Source organism: Salvia miltiorrhiza, chromosome 1 (assembly GCF_028751815.1).
Source record: "Salvia miltiorrhiza cultivar Shanhuang (shh) chromosome 1, IMPLAD_Smil_shh, whole genome shotgun sequence".
In the NCBI taxonomy this organism is placed as follows: domain Eukaryota; kingdom Viridiplantae; phylum Streptophyta; class Magnoliopsida; order Lamiales; family Lamiaceae; genus Salvia; species Salvia miltiorrhiza.
This window is the reverse complement of record NC_080387.1, coordinates 345,953-362,744: the sequence shown is the minus strand read 5'-3', so window position 1 is coordinate 362,744 and position 16,792 is coordinate 345,953. Positions and strand designations below refer to the sequence as shown.

General features: G+C 34.6%; 1 protein-coding gene across 6 annotated transcripts; it reads right to left on the bottom strand.

Annotated features, from left to right (window-relative positions):
• Positions 1-7,957: 7,957 nt before the first annotated feature.
• LOC131007163 (gamma-tubulin complex component 2-like) lies at positions 7,958-16,556 on the bottom strand. 6 transcript variants are annotated; one of them, XM_057934324.1, is made up of 21 exons: positions 16,307-16,556; positions 15,176-15,282; positions 14,667-14,712; positions 14,294-14,428; positions 14,034-14,165; positions 13,381-13,464; positions 13,191-13,289; positions 13,010-13,101; positions 11,544-11,616; positions 11,320-11,472; positions 11,120-11,239; positions 10,970-11,023; positions 10,744-10,827; positions 10,559-10,633; positions 10,350-10,481; positions 9,561-9,686; positions 9,374-9,481; positions 9,104-9,166; positions 8,931-9,005; positions 8,425-8,612; positions 7,958-8,323 (listed from the first exon to the last, which is right to left on the bottom strand). In XM_057934324.1, exons 2-21 carry the CDS (start codon positions 15,277-15,279, stop codon positions 8,200-8,202), a joined length of 2,067 nt encoding a protein of 688 aa, XP_057790307.1. In that variant the 5' UTR covers positions 15,280-15,282; positions 16,307-16,556; the 3' UTR covers positions 7,958-8,199. The 6 variants fall into 6 exon arrangements, with proteins under 6 accessions (XP_057790307.1, XP_057790306.1, XP_057790308.1 ...); XM_057934323.1 differs by having other exon boundaries at positions 14,294-14,443; positions 16,307-16,545; XM_057934325.1 differs by having other exon boundaries at positions 14,294-14,443; positions 15,130-15,282; positions 16,307-16,544.
• Positions 16,557-16,792: the final 236 nt, after the last annotated feature.

Sequence of the window (16,792 nt, the reverse complement as noted above, 5' to 3'; positions counted from 1 at the left end):
TTAAGCCCTGATTTAGCTTTCTGAATTGTCTTCTAGTTTATGTTTTGCTATCGAACTGCCTGGTTTTGACTCCTTCAGTATCTATCTATTTCTTTTGTTACTACTCCATCCGTCCCGCTAAAGCTGGCAACATTCGTTTCGGCACGGAGATTAAGAAATTGAGTGTTATATGTTTTAATAGAGTGTGGCCTACAATTGTTGACCAAATTAGTGAGTAATTGTTGACTTAATTAAAGTAATTTTGGCATTTTTAGAAAGTGGCCTACAATTGTTGACCAAATTAGTGAGTAATTGTTGACTTAATTAAAGTAAACTTTTGCCAGTTTTAGAAAGTGGCCAACTTTAGTGGGACACCCAAAATAGAAATGTTGTTAACTTTAATGGGACGGAGGGAGTATTATTATTTGTTTAATGTGTGCGTTCTAATTTTAGTTGTTACTTTTTATGTTAATTTGCTTGTTATTCTTCTTCCTTTCTGTTGTGTGTTCCTCAAGTACTGACTTCTGGTTAGGGATTTTGAAAGTGGGATGTAATAAACTAATAAGCATTGCTTTCTTGGAAATATTTTGATCATCTTGTATGCATGTGGCCTGCTGAGTTTACCATAACATGGTTGGGACTAATTTTGAAAGCTGGCCGCATAGTTTGCGGGCTGCCGCACACGAACCCTAGTTTTCATCTCTCTGAGAAAGATGGCGAGAAATCGTGAGCATGGTAAGCTAGTGGAAGGCTCTTATCAAGAATCCGAACAACCACCAGAATATGAAGCCGCCGCCAAATTACTGCAGAAATCTGGTAGTGGAGGAGCTTGAGCTCTTGCAGAAGCAGTTAGAGGTGAGAATAGCACAGACGAAAATGCTTTTAGAAGGTTACTTACTTTCTTCATGAATGTTGCTGTTATAATTGTAGGAGTTTATGTTTTGCTATCGAACTGCCTGGTTTTGACTCCTTCAGTATCTATCTATTTCTTTTGTTATTACTCCCTCCGTCCCGCTAAACTTGGCAACATTCGTTTCGGCACGGAGATTAAGAAATTGAGTGTTATATGTTTTAATAGAGTGTGGCCTACAATTGTTGACCAAATTAGTGAGTAATTGTTGACTTAATTAAAGTAATTTTGGCATTTTTAGAAAGTGGCCTACAATTGTTGACCAAATTAGTGAGTAATTGTTGACTTAATTAAAGTAAACTTTTGCCAGTTTTAGAAAGTGACCAACTTTAGTGGGACACCCAAAATAGAAATGTTGTTAACTTTAATGGGACGGAGGGAGTATTATTATTTGTTTAATGCGTGCGTTCTAATTTTAGTTGTTACTTTTTATGTTAATTTGCTTGTTATTCTTCTTCCTTTCTGTTGTGTGTTCCTCAAGTACTGACTTCTGGTTAGGGATTTTGAAAGTGGGATGTAATAAACTAATAAGCATTGCTTTCTTGGAAATATTTTGATCATCTTGTATGCATGTGGCCTGCTGAGTTTACCATAACATGGTTGGGACTAATTTTGAAAGCTGGCCGCATAGTTTGCGGGCTGCCGCACACGAACCCTAGTTTTCATCTCTCTGAGAAAGATGGCGAGAAATCGTGAGCATGGTAAGCTAGTAGAAGGCTCTTATAAAGAATCCGAACAACCACCCGGATATGAAGCCGCCGCCAAATTACTGCAGAAATCTAGTAGTGGAGGAGCTTGAGCTCTTGCAGAAGCAGTTAGAGCTGAGAATAGCACAGACAAAAATGCTTTTAGAAGGTTACTTACTTTCTTCATGAATGTTGCTGTTATAATTGTAGGATTTTCAGTTATTTTGTGTCTATGTCATGGCTATATTCGGCACTAAGTATTGGGTCCTGATTTAGCTTTCTGAATTGTCTTCTAGTTTATGTTTTGCTATCGAACTGCCTGGTTTTGACTCCTTCAGTATCTATCTATTTCTTTTGTTATTATTATTATTATTTGTTTAATGTGTGCGTTCTAATTTTAGTTGTTACTTTTTATGTTAATTTGCTTGTTATTCTTCTTCCTTTCTGTTGTGTGTTCCTCAAGTACTGACTTCTGGTTAGGGATTTTGAAAGTGGGATGTAATAAACTAATAAGCATTGCTTTCTTGGAAATATTTTGACCATCTTGTATGCATGTGGCCTGCTGAGTTTACCATAACATGGTTGGGACTAATTTTGAAAGCTGGCCGCATAGTTTGCGGGCTGCCGCACACGAACCCTAGTTTTCATCTCTCTGAGAAAGATGGCGAGAAATCGTGAGCATGGTAAGCTAGTGGAAGGCTCTTATGAAGAATCCGAACAACCACCCGGATATGAAGCCGCCGCCAAATTACTGCAGAAATCTGGTAGTGGAGGAGCTTGAGCTCTTGCAGAAGCAGTTAGAGGTGAGAATAGCACAGACGAAAATGCTTTTAGAAGGTTACTTACTTTCTTCATGAATGTTGCTGTTATAATTGTAGGATTTTCAGTTATTTTGTGTCTATGTCATGGCTATATTAGGCACTAAGTATTGATTTAGCTTTCTGAATTGTCTTCTAGTTTATGTTTTGCTATCGAACTGCCTGGTTTTGACTCCTTCAGTATCTATCTATTTCTTTTGTTATTATTATTATTTGTTTAACGTGTGCGTTCTAATTTTAGTTGTTACTTTTTATGTTAATTTGCTTGTTATTCTTCTTCCTTTCTGTTGTGTGTTCCTCAAGTACTGACTTCTGGTTAGGTATTTTGAAAGTGGGATGTAATAAACTAATAAGCATTGCTTTCTTGAAAATATTTTGATCATCTTGTATGCATGTGGCCTGCTGAGTTTACCATAACATGGTTGGGACTAACATGGTTGGATACAGCAAAAATATACCATCAGTGCTTTGACCCTTATAGTTCCGAATTCGGGGAAACAATTGAGATGTGCCATTTCCACCTCCCCTAGGAGTAGTACAACATATCAGCATCGAGCATATAGATAGTTACTCAGTTAACTCCTCTCACGCATACATTAATATATGAAGTGCGCACTTGTTCAATAAAGAGCGAGAATGTAAGTACGCAAAATCAACATTCATCATTTTGTCATGTCAGTTCATCGAATTTGTCTTCAATTTTTTTTTTCTTTAAATTTGATTTAATTTATTAATTTTTGGAAGTAATATATATATATATATATATATATATATATATATATATATATATATATATATAGGGAGAGGTTTAAGAAAGAACCATAAATAAAAAAAGAACAGAGAACCATTTTCAGCCTTTCGATCATCAAGATCTACGGTGGATGCATCATCTTGTTGGATGAATATAGAACTTGGGTTCGAATCCTAAAGGTAGCATTTTTTTAAAAAAAAATTAGTGCATAAATTTTAACAGCGAATGCATTAATTTTTACAGTGAATGCATTAGATTTGATGGTTGTCCCGTTCTCACAAATAATGTAGTTCTCTCTAGAACCACACTCTATATATATATATATATATGTTAATTTATCAATTTTTTGTCCCGTTTAGCGGCCCGTATAGGGTTGGGTTGAGCTTCATTTTTCGAGGCCCGTTAAAATTTTGGGCCGGCCCGACCCGGCCCAAAAAATTGCCTAGGCCCATTGGGTTGGGCCGGGCTGGTTAGAGATGATTTTTTTCACCTGCAAAACAGATCAACTTTAAATTTGTGTACATTTGGATGCACAATTCGTTCACTTGATCCAGTTGGTTTTTCTCTTATTCTTAGAGATGATTTTTTCAGCTGCAAAACAGACCAACTTTTAATATAAAAATATTAAGAGATGTTGTGTTGTGACAGAGAAATATGTAGTGCTATGAGATAAATATAACCTGCGGAATTCCTCAATCACAGTTGTGTTTTGATGAAGAAGTTCGTTGTTATCCTTCTGAGGGTCTCGTCTCAATTGAAGGGACATTAGATCTCAACTCAAATAAAATGTCATGTGGGAAGGACACGTGTGTCTCATTTTCAAAAGAATAAAAAAAAATTATCTCATAAAACATCTTTAGGTTAAACATAATTTTTTAAGTGAATTTTATATTAATATAAATTATATATATATATATATATATAATTTATCAAGATAAGAACATCTTTAGGGGGAAGGCTAAAATAAGAACGCTTCTTAAAATATAAATTAGGAACCATTTTCAGCCCTTAAATCATCAAGATCTACGGTTGATTCATCACCTTGTTGGATAAATTCATGGTCCCGAGTTCGAATCCCAAAGGTAGCAAAAAATTATTTTTCTCAATTCATGCCTTTATACAGTTTATTCATGCGTGTTATACATAAAATTCATGCATTTTTGCTGGTTCGTAATTCTTAAAATAAGGGTGGTTTATTGAATAACCGCCCCCTATCATTAGTGTTGCCGCCGGTTCAGAAACCGCCGGTTCCGGGCCCGAACCGACGGTTCAGGGTCGAGAATCCGGCGAACCGAAACCGGCCCGGATGAAATGTAAAGGGCCGGTTTTTGGACCCTGAACCGGCGGTTCCGGGCCGGGCCGAAAACCGGCGGTTCAGGGCCGAAAACCGGCGGTTCCCGGTTTTTCACAATTTTTCACTTTTTTTTAATAAAATTAAATGACTTGTGTTAATTTCAACTAAATATAGCTTCACTATTTATAGTGTACTACACATGGTAGAAAATCCTACATTTTTCAATGTGGGATAATGTAGCTTCACTATTTATAGTGTACTACACATGGTAGAGAATCCTACATTTTTCAATGTGGGATAATGTAGCTTCACTATTTATAGTGTACTACACATGGTAGAGAATCCTACATTTTTCAATGTGGGATAATTTTAACTTAATGTAGCTTCACTATCTATAGTGTACTACACATTATAAAGAATAAAACATTTTTCAATGTGGGATCACTCAACCTAACTTACAAATATATAATTTATATTCATGTAATATATAACTTATAACTTATAAAAATATAACTTGTATTCATGTAATAGTTTTTACTTTACAAATGTTGAAAAAAATATTAAAATTACTCAACTTATACTATATAGTTTTATAAATTATGATGTTAAAAACTTAAAATGTTAAAATTACTCAACTTAAAGTCTTAAATTACTTAATAACTTATAAACTATTGTCATATAAATATATAATTTTTAAATATATGTTTTGTTTTTTAAAGCTTGAAATTACTCAAGTTACCAAGTAAAATAATTTTCAAATTTACTCAACTTAAAAATCTTAATAATATAATAATATTTTTTATGTCATCTTTTTTTAAATGACAATTGAATTGAAATAAAGTAAAGGAAAAATAATTAACACATTGAGAACCAAAAATTCAAATGAATTCATAAAAATAGATATCTTTATTAAATTTATTCTATGTACCAAAAAAATATTACAAGGATACAAATTACATAATCTTTAAAATTGAATAAGTAAACTAACTAATACTAACTAATTGATCCCTCGACCTTATAAGTTATAAGTTACATATTTATAAGTTATATATTTAAAAGTTATAAGTTATTACATGAATATAAGTTATATATTTATAAGTTAGGTTGAGTGATCCCACATTGAAAAATATAGGATTCTTTATAATGCGTAGTACATTATAGATAGTGAAGCTACATTATCCCACATTGAAAAATGTAGGATTATCTACCATGTGTAGTACACTATAAATAGTGAAGCTACATTATCCCACATTGAAAAATGTAGGATTCTCTACCATGTGTAGTACACTATAAATAGTGAAGCTACATTATCCCACATTGATTCTCTACCATGTGTAGTACACTATAAATAGTGAAACTACATTTAGTTAAAATTATTAGGATTTGAATATAAAATTTAAAAAAAATTAAAAATTGGCCGGGCCCGGCGGGCCGCGGGCCGCTCTCCCCTTGAACCGTAACCGGACCGAGCTCCTTGGCGGGCCGGTCCCGAAACCGGCCCGTGGTCAACGGTCCGGGCCCGGACCGTTGACTTTCGGGCCGGTTCAGGGTTGGCCCGCCGGTCCCGGTTGAACCGTGGCATCACTACCTATCATATCCTGGGTTCGAATCCTGAAGGGAGCAATTTTTTTTATTTTTTTTAGTGTATTAATTTTAACAGCGAATGCATTAATTTTTACAGTGAATGCATTAGATTTGATGGTTCTCACGTTCTCATAAATAATGTAGTTCTCTCTAGAACCACACTCTATATATATATATATATATATATATAGGGGAGGGCTATTCAGAAAACTCATCTTAGACTATAAATTAGGAACTAATCCTGACCATATAATTCAATGATTGAACAGCTATGATTAAAACTTAATGTTCTGTTATATTCGTAAGACACAACCTGATAATTCATGCACAATAATTGAAAAGGGGTATAATAGGTATTTGACTTTTAATCATCTCTTACTTATTTACGCTGTTCTGAAACTGCCGCTATTAAATATGGAAATGAAGATTTGACCAGTTCACTTGAGTATCTCAACAATCTTTTGCGTATGAAATTCAATTTGATTTTACCTCTCTGGAATTCAGACGAGTAATTACAGCGTGCATGAATTGACTGTGTCGGGCACATGAATATGATGCAATCGTGTGTGAATCATTCGGTGTCTGCGCATGAATTTAATTATAGAAAAAGCTCCATGTATAATCTTTATAACTCGACATGAATACGATGCAATCGTGTGTGAATCATTCGGTGTTTGCGCATGAATTTTATTATAGTATTAAAATGAATACATGAATCATTCGATGTCTGCGCATGAATCAAATTTGTAACTGAAATTGTATCCCACGATTCCCTCAAATTAAGGATAGGATAATTACTGAAAAAATGAAATTACCTTTCTAACCTAATGTGAAATCAACGTATAATTCATCAACTAAATATGGCCAATATCTAACCATCCAATCTTGAAGATCTAATGGTTTATATTGGTTCTTAATTTATATTCTAAAACTAGTTCTTATTTTAGCCTAACCCTATATATATATATAGGGTGTTGTTCTAGAGAGAACTACATTATTTGTGAGAACGTGAGAACCATCAAATCTAATGCATTCATTGTAAAAATTAATGCATTCGCTGTTAAAATTAATGCATTCAAAAAAATAAAAAAAATTGCTCCCTTCAGGATTCGAATCCAGGATATGCATTCATCAAACAAGATGATACATCCACCGTAGATCCTGATAATCGAATGGCTGAAAATGGTTCTCCTTTCTTTTTTTATTTATGGTTCTTTCTTGAACCTCTCCCTATATATATATTATTTTGAAAATGATCTCATAAAACATCTTTAGGTTAAACATAATTTTTTAAGTGAATTTTATATTAATAGTATAAATTATATATATATATATATATATATATATATATATATATTACTAAAATAGATTTCAAATACGATTTAGATTTATTAAATTTTCAGTATATTTTTATATGAATTTTTATATTTATTTATATTAACATATTTGCGCTATTATTATTTCTTAATTTAATTTAATAGTATTAGATTTACATTTACTTATCTATTAAGCAAAAAAAAAAATTGATTAATTGGAGAATCATAATTGATTCTCTTTAAAATATAAAATAAAAGTAAATTGAAGAGTTTAATTTTGTCATAACATGTCTATTCAAATTTACTTAAATCATATACTCTACATTTTATTTTTAAAAATGAATGACACGTTTAACCCTTTATTTTTTCTGCTAAAAAATATTTATATGTACAATACACAAATAAAAATTTTGATGCATATAAAAATAATTATTGTCATATTTATTCAAATTACATAGCATGTATGCACTTACAACAAATATTTGTAGAATTCAGTATCCACTCAACAAATACACAATTTTTTTTTTTTAACTCATGTCCACTCCCATCAGGGGTATATACTAGGATCCCCACTATTCACGCTCGGAGCCAGCATTCAAACTATTTGTTGAAGAAAATATATTCACAAAATATAAGCTAGCTAAATAAAATCAATAATATTTCAATTTGGGTCGTATAAGAGTTGAATTAGCTCCATCGCACAACAAGCCCATTGGTATAGTCTAGGCTTTGATCATTAACGAAGCTATGGATATCTAACACAAATTTCCTCAACTGATCACAAAAGGAAAATAGTAAACCAACAATAAGAGAAACTTAAAGCAAAGAAATGGAAGAAGCACAGCTAGATGTTGCTGCATCCTAGTCCATTCCCACACCAAGAAGCCACTGCGCGAGATGAGTTAAGTATGGTTCTGCGCGAGAACTGCTGCTCAATATCGGTCCTAGACTCTGAAGCTCAGCTGAAAATTTGCGCTCAAACTTCCTGAAAGAGGGACGTCAAAAGGAAACATCAAGGACACCGTCACATGCTCCTAATAACAATGGAAAAGGTGGTGCTCCGAGTGGGAAATTGTTTAGACGTACAAGATAGATTCAATAACAGTTGCGTTTTCAGATGTTACTTTCTGCGTCTGAGAACGGGTTCTTAGTTTCAGCTTCTTGTATTTATCCAGCTCGGGACTGTCAGACTTGGGAGCATCAATGGAATAGGTAACCAGCCATTGCGCTGCTGCTGCATACTGAAGGCATATCAATTTCATTGTCTCCAGCTTCTGCAGTGGACATAAATCATCATTTGAGCAAAGTGATATGCAACTCAAGGCACAGATTAACACATAGCACATTAGGATAAATCACCGAAGATATACGTAGCATCAATATAAACGTACAGATGGAATCTCAAGTGGCCCAATTCATGCATGTCGTTTGCATGTTTGCATATTAACCAAGTTTTAACTACCTAAAACACACTATATACGCTTAAATTTTTTTGAAAAGAATGATATGTTCAATAAAAATAACCTAGAGGCAGCATTTATGAGAGCACAGAGCTGTACATCAGAATAAATAGAGTGTAATACACAGCAAACCTTGAGAAGAACAGGCGAGAGAAGCAAGCATTCTCCCAAACACTTGTCAAGGAAAAAATCATGGTGTTGTAAAACCTGCATCACGGAATTGGTGCAAATTAAATATGAAGGTACAGCAGTAAAAACATTACAGAATTTCAAACAAAAAAGTGAAGAACAGCGTATCGTCCAACCTCATCAATACTCTTTGCAGTCTGAAGTCTATTGTGCATGACATGCCAATTTGGTTCAAGAACCTGAAAGCGATTCTAATATCATGAATAGGAAACTAGTAATAGTGCAATACTCTTGCCAATCAACATGTTTAGGGATAAAAGGTTAAAGACCAGGAATGTAATTACTAATAATTTTGCAATAGCTCCAAAAGCAAACTAACATCAAATTGATGCCACCCCATCCAGTCAATAGACACACGTAAGGGAAATTGAAATTGGAAGACCTGCCTCAAATGTCAGATAATGCAGAAGGCTGTTGATGAACTTAAGCATATTTCGGCACAACAAAGATGACACTGAAATTGCTGTTCCTTGCATATCAAGTCGTCGCAGACCCTATAATATACATCTCAGGTAAGCATCACAAAGGTGGGAATAGAACAAGAGACAGACAGAAGAGTTACAGGCATAGTACTTGATGTAATTGCCATGCAGCACAAAGTTGCCGATTCACATACTTGCAATGAAACAGACACCGAAATATTAACTGATATTTTGTCAAAGCCTTCCTTGAGATCACAAGCGATAATGGCCATCGAACCTGAAAGTGAAAGGATCATTTCAGTAACAAGATCGCAGGACTGAATCACAGTGGCATTATTTAATCATGTAGACTTATTAATTTGTCCAAAAACTTCATGTTTCCCACCAGCAGTCTTGTTCATAAATCATCTAGACTATTTGTATATACACTCAAGTGATTAACTGATCATATCAGAATGATAACCACCTGGCAGGAGGGAATGTGGATAGGAAGAAGCAGTAGATTAAGCTGTATGTCTTAAAATAAGTGCACTAGAGAAGCTAAGGACAGCCAAATAAACAAAAAATCAGATCCTTCTCGACAACTTGAAACTACCATAAAGAGCTATGGAGTACTATACTAGGGCATGAGAGACAAAATTAGAAGTTGAATTGGACTCTAATGCTATAAGTAAAATTAAAATCGTCTTTTAAACTATCACTTAGAATTAAAACGCTAATAGAAGGTGATTATGAATATGATGACCGATGCAAATATAACCAAGATTCTTGACCCAAGCAACCTATCCAGTAGAAACAAGATAGCTTGTAACCATCAAGGAGCCTTATATACATAAATTACCTGCATAAAACATGATAACATGATTCTTGCATATAAGCAAACAACCACGACCCAAGGCTAACCACAAAAAATAAAGAAAAAGGAACAACTGTTGTAAACCTTGAAACTCAAAGAAAATGTTTCCAAGCCTGTAATGCTTAAAGGCTCTTCGAGATCACCATTGCTGGAAATAATCTGGCTGATCTGAAGATCTTTGAGTTCACTCAACCTTTTCAATAGAGTTGTTTTTTCCTGGAAACAACATATTGAGCAGAGTCACAGTAAAGTTTCATTATAATATTAGTAAATACAAAATATTAGGCACTAACCACACAACACGTTAAGTCCTCGTGATATGGATCTGCCACAGCTGCCGTGGATCGCAATGCAAGGTCCAAGAGGGACTATATAAAAGAATTACAAATGGATATAACTAGTACCAGGTGCAACAATTATTTTATGTGATATTTCAAGGAAAACATAATTTCTCCTTGCATATAATACATCTACACACCTGCAACTTTTCAACTGAAATTTCATCCGGCTTTTTCATGAGCTCCTCCCGAGCTATGTCCGAAAAGTGGACCAAAAAATCACCCTGGAATCTTAATTTATAAGAAAGGGAACTAAGACATGATAGTCTCTCCAGCAGTGACAGTAAGCCTCTAATATTAAACAGAAGCATGAAGAAAATAAGTAACTAATATTGAATGGACACAAATCATATAAACTAGGCATACCTGATCGAGAAGCAGATAGTGCTTGATTGACCTCAATTTCCCCATTAAGTCATACTGCCAGTGGTAGAGTAGAGATTAAGTTGAGAGGAAGTTACCGTGGAAACGAAAGAAGTGAAGTAGAAAATTGAATGCCTATTTCCTGAACCAGACCTTTTCTTTTATGAGGTTCAATAATTCACCACTAGCAAAATCATAGGCAGCTTTAATGCACTCAAGGTAACGATGATTAGACCCAACCATAGTCAACTTTGTGTTTTCTGCTACAGGAACCTGCTCAAAACAACAAATCAAAGGTGTTGACCATTAAAGTCGAAGGAATAATAGAATCACAGAAATGTCAAGAAACAAACCTGAACACAATGCCCACATTCTCTCATGACATTTAGATATTTTCCAGTGGTCAAAATTGTTTCAGCAGCATTGGCAAGGAAACTAGGTATGTCATCTTTCAAGCTGTAGCGCTGCTGCCAATACTTTGTATCATAATCTTGCATGAGACTTTCCTGTTAAAAGACAGCTTAGGCCAAATCCTATAGCTTACATCTGAAGCACCCACTTATAATTAAAGACGTACCTTTTGAAGAGACTTGTTCTCAGCAATAAAAAATTCTCCATATGGATCATCAATTACACCCTCATAGACCCACCTAGAGTTGAAAGTTGAAACATATTTCCCTTCAAAAATATTACCAAATACTTGTTCTACAAAAAAGTAACATCCAATTTGCAATGCACTGCTATTCTTCCTCCAGGATGTTGTCACATCGGTCTAAATTAATCAAAAGAAGATAATTTAAATGCTTTTAAGTTAAAGTCTAAAGTGTTAAAAAATCCTCACCACAAGTTTGTCAATAAACATAGTCGATTTTTCAAAAATCAATTAGTGTTAATATCTCCAAATAGCCACTTTTCTTAGCAAAAGGTTAATAATAGCCATAAAATAAAAAATATATTAATCTTAATCAATTTTTTGTGTAAATAGACTATTTTACCTCAAATAAAATTATACAAATAAAAATAAATCAAAATAAAATACAATAAATACATAAAACTAGATAATAAAACAAAAGGAAACAACTAACCCACTCCTACCCCTACACCCCCTTCTTCCCTGCAAATAACCCACCTGCTGCAGCCGCACTTACTCCTCTATCCCCACTTCTTCTCTACAAATCGCCCATTTTGTTGTTGCCTCGTAATCCCCAAATCCCACCCCCTATTACTAATTGTTTCCATCACCATCTCTGCAAATAAAAAGATTTGTTTTTTGTTGAAATTTTTAAAAATTAATTATCCAAGCGGTGATTTCTGGCAGCGATGATGTAGGGGCCGACGGCGGTGCGAGCTCGTCTGGATGGTAGAGGAAGGGGACGAAATTGGGAAGGTGGGGAGAGGGGGGAGGATTTTGATTTTGTTGGAAATTTTGAAAATTGATGACGCATGCTGTAAATGTCGACGATAATGATACAGACGGCGACGTGCAACTCGGTCCAAGTAGCAGAGGAAGCTGGCCGGAAATTGGGAGGGGCGGTGCACAACCTCGTCCGAGTAGCAGAGGGAGGATGGAAACTGGGAGGTGTGGGGATAGGGAGGCTTTGATTTTATCTTTTCGATTTAAACTTTTATTAAATAAATTTTAAATTTTCAAATTTTAAATTATTACTCAATTAATATAATGAAAGGGCAATTTAGTAATTAATATATTTTTATTTTTATGGTTACAATTAACTTTTAGTTAAGTAAATTGGTTATTTTAATTTTTGCCTCAATCAATTAATTTTAAAACATTATGTTGGCCCAGTGATCAGCTGCAGAAGCTTCCTTTCTCAAAGTTCAATATACTTTCCCAGGCTCTCTGTTAGGAACTGGTTGGCATCTTTATTAGACAACAAGTAGATCCTTTTCAATCAATTATCTCCATAACCACCTTGACACTACTAGACCACAACAAATCACATTCATGGAAAATTCAAGCATCAGCTCGAATCCAGATATCATATTGTTTAGCCATGCAAGCATCAATTGCAATAGTATTAGTACCTCTCTAATATTCCAAGGTATGCTTGGCTTGCACTTTGTGACATCTTTTCCAGCAAAGACCTCACTACATGGTCACCAGCCATGGCCTTGGCCTGAAATTGTTAAGAAAATATGAACCATGGATCTAGTATATTTAATCTGGCTAAATCATTTAGAGACATTAACTAAGTTGTAACCAAACCTGGCTTTGTAAGAGGTTGAGAACTGCAGAACCAATAAAATTACTAGCTGAGGCCTTCTTAATCACTATGGATAAAGCTTGCATTGACCCCAACATTGGCTGCAAGAAGTGGTTGGAAAAAGTTTTGATAACCCTTGATACTTTGGCCAGGGGGTGGGGAATGCAATAAGTTAGGTTATGGCAGTAAAACCTGGCAATAGAACCATAGTCCTTGAACTGAAAGTTTTCCTAGACGAAACTGATGTTCAAGCTGCGCCACCATGGCTTGGTAATCCTAATACACAAATTTATTTAGAAGATATTAGTTTTCTGTAATAAGCCATAAATGAATACATTGGATGCAGTACCTGCATTTCATAGTAGTTGGCACAAGAAGAGAGTGGACTAAACTAGCTCGGTTTGACAACCATAAATATTAAGTAATACCCAATTTTCCGAGCATAGGATTTGAAAAAGATTGAACTTGTTTTTTCTCGGCAGAAAATAATTTATGTTGTGGGCTCTTCTCCAACAACATGGCTATGGCAGTTAGATTAGTCAGAAACTTTTACAGTTTTACCACAGCAACTGTGCTGTGCATTTCACTCTGGTCATGTTATCAACTATAGCAGAAGACAAAAATACTTCTACCAAAATTTTCCAGCCTACAAATGCCATATGATAAGACATGCATAACTATGATATGATTACTGACACCAATGATCAATATCGATAAAACTAACTGTCCTTTTCTTCTGTAAACCAAGCCAGAATTTAAGTGAATATCATACTAATCAAATCACCATAGACTTGAGAAAGTTCAAAACTTAATAGAGTGAGAGAGAAAGATGGACAGAAACCCACAAGAAGCAATGTCCTAAGTGCTGCTGCAAAAGCATGATTGACAAGACCGCTCTTGAACTGGGACCTTGACTCAACAAATTGATTAATAAGTAAGTAGCTCTCGCATAATGGAAATATCCGTTTTGCAGATTCCTACAAACATCAGGATATTACGATTAGGTTAAAGAAGTCCGAAGTGCAAGACATGAGAACAAATCTTCTGTGGAATCAAAAAACATTCATTCATTAGAATAGAATAAGAAACGAATCAGATTTCTTGCCTGAAGTGCCAAATCCATAGATGCATCAACTTGAAAGGATACAGTATCATCCTTCCCGTGTACTCTACGGATAGAGATATAACGTCCGTCAATCCCAACCAATGCTGACAAGAGATCGTCAATAACAATTAACTCCTGCATAAGACACAACTAATATTCATAAATGATAGAAGGCTGAGCATAGCCAATCTAATAAAAGGCAGTATGAGGCGGCCACTAATGCATAAACCACTATACTGACAGAGTATTCTACTTTTTCCTTTAACGTATATCATCCATCCAACATCCACAAATCTTAATTTCAATTTCATAGAAATGCTCAAGACACAATATACATGGTTAAAAAATACATAATTTATCTTCAACATATTACCTGAATTGCAGCATGGAAGCAACCTATGGGTTTGTCCACCCCAGAACTGCATTTAAAAGAAACAAGCACAACAACAATATCACCACTAAAGAACAATATAAATTATTCTATATGTTAAAACTCAATGCTTGCAAGAGTTCTTCCCACCCAAAAACACCCAATGTCACGCATGCATGTAATTTTGATCTTTTTTAGAGGCTGCTCGCCTAGGTAGTGGCAGCTATTTTCTAGGCCAAAATTTGAATAAATCAGTTTACTTTGGAGCCATGTTTTCGTTTACATTCTATATATATGTCGCTTCAGCTATATCCATGCTTCATGTGTTCATTACTATTTTTCAGGGCCAGTTTTGTTTGTCTTTATGTGTTCCTTAATAAACTAGTACCGCACTTTACATATTTACACCTCACATAATACACATTTACATTTACATTTGATTTCTATCATGAAAACAGAGTAATACATGAATTTTCATGAGTGCAGAAAACTAAAATTGAACAGAAACTTGCGATCTACATCCTTCAAGTACAGATGGCTGCTTTGAAGCTTCAATTGGTGCACGCAACGGCTGCTTCGAAGGTTCGATCAGCATGTGCTTATGGTATTCATCCATCAACTGGGAACAAGAAAAGTAGAGCTATGCTGAGGTATTTTTCTTACTCAAAATTGTCAAACTAAAAAGCAACTGTCTTGTAAATAAATGTGCATATGTTCTTTTACCATAGATGATAGATCTCTCATGTTGGTTCTACAGTTTTCATAAATCAAATCCCATATGTTTCATTGTTTCTACAGTTTTGATAGATCAAAATATGGTTTAAAACATCGCCCATCAAACTTAGGTTTTCATGGCTTTAATAAGGCCAGATATCTTTTTCATCCCATACTAACATGATACACATTTGTGAAAAAGAATCACATGTAAGATTGGCCAAACATTTCTATAAGTCACAGTTACACTCTACCAAATCTATTATACAGTGTCCCAATACATCCAATGTGTAATATGAAAGTTGGCTGAATTTTGCTTCTTGGTTAATAACCATTATTCAACATTATCCATGAACCAAAGCAATGCAGATAAAGACTTTGGCTCCAAGAAAAATAAAGAGAGACTCGAATTTGTTGGCCCAGTACCAGTTCATTTGACATTTTTCTTATATACTCTATCTCACTATCTAACCAACTCTTACAATATTTATACAGATTCTGGAGAAAAGAATAACAATCCTGAAGCTTGTGACACATAAGAACGTCAAGAAGAAGGCAACCTTTAGAAATAATAAAGAAATAAAGTTGATTTTTACTGTAAATAATTTAAATGGTGGCGGATCTAAAGTAATTACATTAACATTGAAGAATTTTTAAAACCTCAATTTCTTTATGTAGTGTCCGATTACTTTCCCAATTTTTTGTCGATCTGTAATCACTAATCACAACTCACAAATTATGAAATTCACTAAGTGGTCGTCTAACAAATTCATCTTCTCAATAAAAATACCAAATTGAGAAGTTGTATAAATGTATAATCATCTCTACACAATCAATAAATTAGTATATTACAGAACTATAAGCATCTTAAATTTTGAAAATAAAAATAAAAATTAGAAGCAGGGTAGGGCTGCCCCTTACGAACATACCTGCTGACTGACGAAGGAAGGGCACTTGGCGGGCTTAAAGCAGGAAACTGCTGCTGAGGACGGAGACGAACGGAGGGCTGCGGACGGGGGAGGGGCCGTCGACTGAGGGTGGAGGCGCGGTTGCAGCCTGTGGCGGTAGTGCGGAGGCGACCGGACGGAAGCGGGGGCGACAAGAGTGTGAGAGGAGAGAGACGAAGAGAGGCGAGAGAAGAGATTTGTCTCTTCAATTCAAAATTTTGGAAATTTTATTTAATTATTTATAATAAATTAAATTAATACAAATATTTAAAAAAAATAATGTAATCTGGTAATTGGGTAATAATTGAAGATTATAGTATTAATTGAAGATTATAATTTTAAAAATGAAGGTGTTGCAATAATCACCTGCAACCAATTTTTTTTGCTATGTTGAGATCTACAAAACTCATGCTCAACAAAATGATCTATATATATATATAGGGAGGGCTGAAATAAGTACACTTCTTA

Excerpts from the sequence above, each read along its gene's own strand:
- LOC131007163 (XM_057934323.1), bottom strand. The coding sequence starts at position 15,279 with ATGGATGAATACCATAAGCACATGCTGATCGAACCTTCGAAGCAGCCG. Across the intron at positions 9,482-9,560 it reads CTGCATGGCAATTACATCAA|GGTCTGCGACGACTTGATAT; the intron begins GTACTATGCCTG and ends TGTATATTATAG. Across the intron at positions 8,613-8,930 it reads TCTCGCCTGTTCTTCTCAAG|AAGCTGGAGACAATGAAATT; the intron begins GTTTGCTGTGTA and ends TGTCCACTGCAG.